The sequence below is a fragment of the Azolla caroliniana genome, unplaced genomic scaffold (assembly GCF_043228905.1).
Source record: "Azolla caroliniana isolate FFs.n. ecotype wild unplaced genomic scaffold, voAzoCaro1.0.p SCAF_10, whole genome shotgun sequence".
Lineage (NCBI taxonomy): Eukaryota > Viridiplantae > Streptophyta > Polypodiopsida > Salviniales > Salviniaceae > Azolla > Azolla caroliniana.
Window position 1 is genome coordinate 21,158,288 of NW_028230445.1, and position 8,325 is coordinate 21,166,612.

The 8,325-nt window shown below is 37.3% G+C and overlaps 1 protein-coding gene across 1 annotated transcript; it reads right to left on the bottom strand.

Annotated features, from left to right (window-relative positions):
* Positions 1-220: 220 nt before the first annotated feature.
* On the bottom strand, positions 221-1,300 carry LOC147859550 (uncharacterized). The gene is made up of 2 exons (XM_087325331.1): positions 1,172-1,300; positions 221-1,141 (listed from the first exon to the last, which is right to left on the bottom strand). Exons 1-2 carry the CDS (start codon positions 1,263-1,265, stop codon positions 549-551), a joined length of 687 nt encoding a protein of 228 aa, XP_087181457.1. The 5' UTR covers positions 1,266-1,300; the 3' UTR covers positions 221-548.
* Positions 1,301-8,325: the final 7,025 nt, after the last annotated feature.

Below are 8,325 nucleotides of genomic sequence, written 5' to 3' on the forward strand. Positions count from 1 at the left end.
GTATCTATGACATATCCAATTAGGCATGAGGAAAGAAGACCGCAGTAGTAAATACTTTTAAAAACCACACTCTACCACGAACTCATAAACTGCTTAATTACTTGATTTAAATCATGAAGTGCTTATTATAAGGTTACCTGAGAAAGCCTACCTTTTAAGACAACATTATTAATTAATGGTGATGAAGTGCTTGTATAAGGTTATCTTATAAAACCTTAACAGATAAACTAACTTTGGTCTCATTAGATGCAAGGGCAGTCATACAAAAAACTCCACAATAATAGAAGAAGGATTGATTGGGGGGCCAAGTTTATGTAATGAATGGAATATAACGGTGGTAGTGACCCAGTCTCCTCCAACATTTGGGTGTTCAAATGTACATATCCTCAAAGGTCAAGGTTCATGGTCATGGTCATGGTCATGGCCATGGTCAAGGTTCATGGTCATGGTCATGGTCATGGCCATGGTCAAGGTTCATGGTCATGTTCATGGTCATGGTCATGGTAGCCTCAAGAAGAAGGATGACCCTCACGACAACCATGGGATTTCTAAACGTGACCATGACTGTGACCATGACCGTGACCATGACTGTGACCATGGCCGTGACCATGACTGTGACCATGATGGTTGCTATGTTTATTATGGCCATTATGATCACGACTCTGACTGTGGCCGTGATCTTGGCCATGACCATGATCTAATTGGGGTGGGATGTATGTAGATCCAAAGGGTGATGGGGTGATGGGAGAAGGCGGGGGCTTCAATCCAGCGGTAGAGAAATCCACATCGTTTATGAAGGGCATCGCCAGCCATGGCTGCGCTGCATTACCGTTTGGATCTATTGATGCTATGGGCTGTTGACCATCACCATCACCATCATAGACAGCCTTCTTCTCTGTCTCCTCCTCCTCCTTCTCTTCCTCATGATGATGATGATCAGAGCTAGAGACGGGCGCAGTTATGATGATCTGATCCAACGGACCTATCCCACCATGATTGGATCGGATGTCTGATTCGGTAACTTCAGTTACTAATTCAAGGGGGTCGGTATTTATAAGGTTCGATTGGATGGGGGACTCACTTACTACTTCAGGAAGCTCTGCCCCTTTCTCTGTGGATGATGCAGGTAATGACAGTGGTAGTGGTGGAGAAGAAGAAGAAGACGGGTGAGAAGAAGGTGAAGCAGTAGGAAGTGGAGGCGGATCATCCCTGTGGAAGAAAGGGAGCCATTGGAGGCATGTTCTGCAGGGAGCAAGTAGATCCATGGGCAAGGAAAGAAGAAATGAGGAAGAAGAAGAAGAAGAAGTAGTAGAAGGAATAGTGTATGTGTATGTGTATGTGTATGTGGTAAGTAAGTGTGTGTATAGTGATGAAGAAGAAGATATTTTGATAGGCTCTTTTCTTACCAACATATTTTTGTTTTGTTTTGTTTGTGAGGTTTGGGCTGGAAAGGAGTGTGATGACTACTCTCTTGCTTGACCCACCACTTAACTTAGTCTTCAACTAGTTCTTCGCTTCTCCTTCTACGTGATCTCCATCGATCGATCGATCAATCCATCACCCACTCAAACAATGTTTACCTTTCTATCCCACAACTTGGACCAACATATCTCTACATATATTTGGGAAACTAAGACATTTTTCTTTTATTGTTCTGCTTGTTAGAATAAGTATGTGACAACCTAGCAACAATTTTATATACATATCTCTGTCGGAATTTGTTCCCCCTTTAATGCTCCACCTAGGTAGCATGCTTAAAAGTCCGATCGGATGTTCTAACCAATGAGAGCAACTTGTTCACCAAAACGTTGATATCTCTACAAGGTTATGATTGAATATTGTTATTCGGTTATATAAATTGTGTACATCATAATAGATGCATTTTAAGAAATAAAGTTTTAAGGGAAAATATAGGAAATATCCCTCCTCTCTTACATATATGTACATATGGGTAACATTGGTTGTACCTAGGGTAACTTTTTCAAAATATGAAAAATAGCCCTAAGGGATGTTTTAGGAAACAAACAAATTTATGGAAGGCTATATCACTTTCTTTACTTTTCTTTAGATATCACTTTATGCCATTGGGTAGACTTAGTCATATGGTGCCCACATGCATAAAATAATACATTCAGCTACGATTTGATATATGTACCGTCAAATTGAAATTATAAATTTGTGAGTTGGATACCAGAATGGTGAAGTTGTAGCTTGCACCCTCATTTTGACATGTCTCGACTCTCCACCCTAAATATTCTTGAAATAATGTTGCTTTGAATGAATTTTGTTGAAAGGTCAACTATACCATTTGAGATATATCCTAGGCTCTAGCTAGAATGGTTAGCCTCAAACGCTAAGGCTTCTAGTGATTGCTATACGTTCCCAATGATACAAGTTTACAACGCCATGTAAAGAAAACATGACATTTCTAAAAGCTTAGATTTTCATCACTCTTAAGGAATTTAAGAGTATTTATTATAACCAATCATTTTCCTTTCCTTTATTATAAAAATGAAACTTTTTCTTGTAAACCCAATTTTTTTGTTCATATTAAGCTCTTATTTTTAATCATTTTTAGCATGATGAAACTGGTAAATGAAAAAGAAATTAAATGTATTGCACTCAATACAAACACTGAACAGGGTGGAAAGTTAATTGGTTAGACCTCTTTTTAAGGCAGAATTATAAAAAGAGGTAACCTAGGCTTCGTGAGGTGTCTTTAATCATTTTATTTTCCTAGTGTAATCTTGTTTATTAGCATAATTGAGTCTTTGCAACTATTCCCGATATAATTTTTTTCTATTTTTTGTAATTAACCAACCCATGTGGCAAGCTATCAAGCTATGGACATAAGGCCTTGGGCTAAATGTCCAACTTTCACACATATTTATTAGATCATATATGTTTCCTAATTTGCTAGATGCCATTATTGAATCTAGGGTTTGAATGCATGACAACCATGATTCCCCCCCCTGCCCTCTCTCTCTCTCTCGCTCTCAACCTTTTGCCAATCTAGATGATGATATTCCTTATTTCAAATCCAAAGGGGAAGTTATTGCCTTTGGTGACATGAATGCTCGTACAAGAAGCTTCTAACTTGATTCACAATAATCTTTCATGCCACATATCTCAAGGATACAAGAGGATATGCAAATGTATAGCCACTCTTCTAGCGATGAAAAAGATCCGGACCAATTTGGGAAGTTACTCCTACAAATGTGCAATAATACCGGATTGCTTATTGCAAATGGTATTTCCTTATGGCCCAACACTAATGGTTTTACATGTAGAAAACACAACGGAAATAGTGTTTCCGAAGGTATTTTGGATCGTATACATAAATTCTCACTTGGTGAATGGACACTGGAATCCAATCATAGGCCTTTATGAATTGATCTCAAATGTATGCATAGGTTTGATTGTGAGAAGGCTATTGAAGATAATAAACAACCGCACTTGAGCATGAACCTTAAGTGAGCGCCCATGTATTCCAAGATGGTTAAGGATATGTTACAAATGACAAAGATACAACATGGTGCCACACTAGAATGCAAATGGGAAGCTTTCAAGAAAGTCATTCTCTCATGTACAAACAAATGTTTTTCGACCAACTGCACATCTTGGAAATGCACCAAGAAACTTAGGAAAAAATGGTTTGATAAAGAATGTCATGAAGCTCGAAAGTGCCTTATGGGTTTGGATGTAGTTAAGGATAGAGGGAATTACCAAAAGCATTTCCATGAGTATAAAAGGCTTATTCAAAGAAAGAGAAGAATATGGGAAGTTACTCAACCATTTCTCCAAACGCAAGAGAAAGCACATGCATGTGCTAAATTTTGGGGAAATCTAAAAGGGAAACGTGTTGAGAGTTATGGTGACTTAACTCTTCATGACTTGTCTATGCATTGTAAGAATTTATATGAGTTATCTCTTGCCGGAAAGATGATGTGTTATGGTTCTCTTTCACATATGTCTCCCTTCTTTACAATTGAAGATATATGCATAGGACTTAAGAAATTGGCCTCTTGGAAGGTCGGCGATCTTCAATGTATAAAGGCTGAAATGCTTAAATGGACGGGAAAGGAAGCACATGTATGGATAAGCGACATGTTTAATGATGCATTGCAACATGGTATGTCGTACGATTGGACTACAAATTGGATCAAACCTTTACATAAAGGTGGAGATGTAAATAATGTAAACAATTATCGAACCATCATGGTTAGCTCATTAATGGCAAAACTATTTGGATGTATAATGGAATCAAAGATAAGTGTATGGGTTGAAAAAAATGGTAAGAGAGCTTATGGACAAGCTAACTTTCGAAAACACCATAGCACCATTGATCACCTTGTCACCCTTCGAGTATTAATGGAGGAAAGTCGCCTTAGAGGTAAAGGTTTATATTGTTGATTTGTAGACTTCAAGAAAGCTTTTGCTATGGTACCTCATGAGCATCTTTGGAGGCGAATGGAAGGACTTGAGGTGCCAAGGGAATATATGCTTGCAATTTCCCGAATTTATGAGAAGGTTATATGTTGTGTGCACATGAGAGATAAACTTTCAAACTTTTTCAAAAGCACTATTGGCGTTAAGCAAGGATGCCCACTCTCACCAACACTATTTGGTCTATGCATTGATGAATTGGAAGAAATGATTATTAAGTTTGTAAAGGAAGAATGTGTTGAAGAAGTTGCCATTGGGAATGTTGTGATTATGCTTTTGCTATATGCAGATGATGTAGTGCTTTTTGCAAATACCTTAGGAGATGCACAAAAGCTTATGAAGGCATTGGAAAGAATTTGCATGCATACTAAATTAAGTGTCAATAGCTCTAAAAAAAAGATTATGCTTGTGAAGAGCCAAAAAAGAGATAAATCATGCATGATGTACAACAATGAGCCACTTGAATGTGTGGAAAGCTTCAAATATCTTGGCCTTGAAGTTCCTTCAAATCATAGATGGAATGAATGTGCTACACGTTGCTTAGAGGCGGGTAAGCGAGCATATTATGCATTTCAAAACACATGCAATCTTGGAGATATTAAGTGTTGGGTCCTCAAGAAATATCTTTTCGACACTTTGGTGACACCGGTTCTTCTCTATGGGGCAGTAACATCCCTAAATCTATGTGGAAAGAGTTTGAAAATGTCCAAAAACATTTTCTTACAAAGTTCTTACAAGTTAAGAAACAAACGCCCTGCACCCTCCTCCTTGAGACAGGATCGTTTTCCATTGAAATCATGGCCATGGAAAGGGTTGTTGAATACATGCTTAAGGTTCAAAAAAGTCCATCACATCGACTTCCTAATTGCATGGGAAGCAAGCAAAAAGATCCAAAAGGCGCATAGAAGCAAAATTTTGTGTTCCGGTTGGATGCAAGATATAGAAAAATGGTTTGGTAGATGGGATGCGAGACACTTGCTTCATGATGCATCATTAGATTCCTCTATAAATGAGGCCTTTTTGCAATGCCAATGTATCATGACATGGGACAAATGTGGAGGCTCACGGTTCACACATTATGCTACACATGTTGCACCTAACTACAAAACCATATTCTTTGTGGAATGGGGAAATCATACACGTCGATACATGTTAGACCATGCTTTCCACATCTCTTCAACCGAGCCCATACATGTTAGACCCTACTTTCCACATCTCTTCAACCGAGCCCAATCCTTGCATGAATTCCTCTCACAACCACAATGTGCACTCTCGATTCCAACATTCATTGGTAAAGTTCTTGAACATCGAGAGTCACTACTCACTTTCACACGTATCACGTGAAATGTAATATTTTTGGTCTCATAGGTCATATTTGACCTCCGAAGATGATAATATAATCTATCTATCTATCTATCTCGTAAAAGCACACACAATTATCTTAATTGTATGTAAAAACCATTATTAGAACTTCTCATCCATCTCTACCTATGTACATAAATGGACATCCTATAAAGCCATTAGTAAACCTAAATATACATTTGAGGAAATGATCCCCACGTGCTCCAACATCCAAATCTTCCACATGAGAATGTCTTTAAACTTCTTAACCTAGGCTTTCAATCTATCTCTACCATCAAACATGAAAGCATTACACATCTTCCGATTGTGTTGTAAGCCCATCGTAGAAATTGGAATATGATCTCTATCTCATCAATTGGACCATTTTAAACATACTAAACAAAAACCCATTGTCGAGGCATCAAATAACAATGGGACAACAGTAGCTAGATATCTAACAAGTAAATCCAAATTATATGAGCTATAAGACGTTTAATGAACCTATGTGTCATGTCTTCCAATTGAATGGTGCAAAAGAAGTATATATGTGACCCAATCCTTATCTTCTTAATGTTGAACATAATGGGAATCCACTAATCATGACTCTCCACAGGAACTCCTTTGCACAAAATGGCAAATGAGAATGCCAACTACATTGCAATATTTGCCACCACCTTGCACTTGAGTTGTATACATCCCACACTTTTTTGGTTTTAGGTGACAACCAAGACAACAAATGCTTTCGAGACAACCAAGACAATGATGATACGGTATATTTGTAGTGATTTATAAGACCCAGTACCATCCTTTAACTGCCAACCCACCCAAAGAACACCATTTGCTTTTATTGGGAAAGATCCCTGCAACAATGGTATATCTTGCAATTTTACCCAAATAAATCTCCATTTTGGGGGAATACATAACCATGGTTTAGCATTTTCAAATTCCTCAATCTCTCTCTCAATATTAGTTGATTACACTATACATCACGATTGCCATTTGTTTAGTTTGTGCACTTTCCAAAAACCATCTACTAAGCCACGTAAATACTATTGTAGCACCATTGAATGTGGATGTTCATCCATTGCTTCCACTCCTCTATATAACATGTAATTCCAAAAAGTGATATCAGATTCACAATTTTCACTCTAATTATCATGAACACTTACTACTAATAAGTAATTAGTTATAAAGATTAGAGAAAATAATGAATTAAGGGTAATATCCACACTCACCACTGTGAGCAAAGGAGATTAGATCAACCAAACCCCATTGACGTCCTATAGTTCAGAGTATGCCATGTGTCCCCAAATCCAAATGGGTTGTCTCAAGTCGTAAGATAATCAGTCCCCCATTTATTCTACATTTAAATCCATTAAAGTTAGCTTTCAAATTTATTCACTAAAGTTATACTTGTAACAATAATAGTCACATAAGACTTGAAATCTCGTGTGGTGTTCACAAGAAGAGGAGATAAGCCTAAACAATAAAACCTGGAGTAGAAATTTCATATTTTACAGCCTATTAATGTACATACATTAGTTGAACTACAATGGAAGTGTGTTTAGCTCAAATGTGCCCGCAAGTGTAAATACTCATAAACACAAGATCACAAAAATGTCATCAAGTGATACCCCTACTTCATCGAGCATATTTCCTTGGTTGAAAAATCTAAGAAGAGTTCACATGGCTCAACGTGCACAATTCTTAGACATGCATAAGTTTGACAAATCCAACTTGTCTCTATGGGCCAATCAAATCCATGATGTTGAGATTCAATTGAGGGTAATGAAAGATTAGGAATACCTTGATCAAGTATCAATGTTAATGATTTGCTTCCATTTAGAGGATACTGTATGCTTCTTCTTTTTACCAAAAGGTACACCTTGGTATTATAAAATCACAAGAAATACAAAAGTTGTGTTGGATAAACGAATATACCAACCGATTCACTTGTACTCACATCATGGCCAATTTGATGTGTATATACAATAACCACACATATTTGTATACCATATCTCCAATATTATTGTGGTCTACTCCTCCCAAACTGCAAATGAACATGCAATGTAACCTATATTACTAGCATCTGTAGCAACAAAATCCATAAACAAAGTTAGTAGACATTGTTTCCCAAAATGACGGGAACAATATACATCCATATTATATGGTTTACATCTTCCCTAAAAATGAGCATTGAATCCCATAACCTTTTAAAATGCATTCGCTTCCTGAAAATAGCTTCACCATTGCCTATACAACTGTTGTATTGACCACGTAATGTATGAATAAGCAACAACTAGAATTCAACAATTATAACAGAAGCACCATGAGTGACATTGTCAAAAATTGATGGCACCTTCCAAATCACTCACATCAAAATAGATGAATTTGTCTTCCAAATAATATCATCCCTAATTTGCAATGTGTCAAACAGAAAAGGTTGAACCATTTGTACATGAGGAGGAACTATGTGAAAGGCCTCCATTATATCCTCCTTTTCATGTAACAGTTGTCCTTCTAGAATGCCCCACCTAA

Excerpts from the sequence above, each read along its gene's own strand:
- LOC147859550 (XM_087325331.1), bottom strand. The coding sequence starts at position 1,265 with ATGGATCTACTTGCTCCCTGCAGAACATGCCTCCAATGGCTCCCTTTC. Across the intron at positions 1,142-1,171 it reads TCCTACTGCTTCACCTTCTT|TACCACTGTCATTACCTGCA; the intron begins CTCACCCGTCTT and ends CTTCTCCACCAC.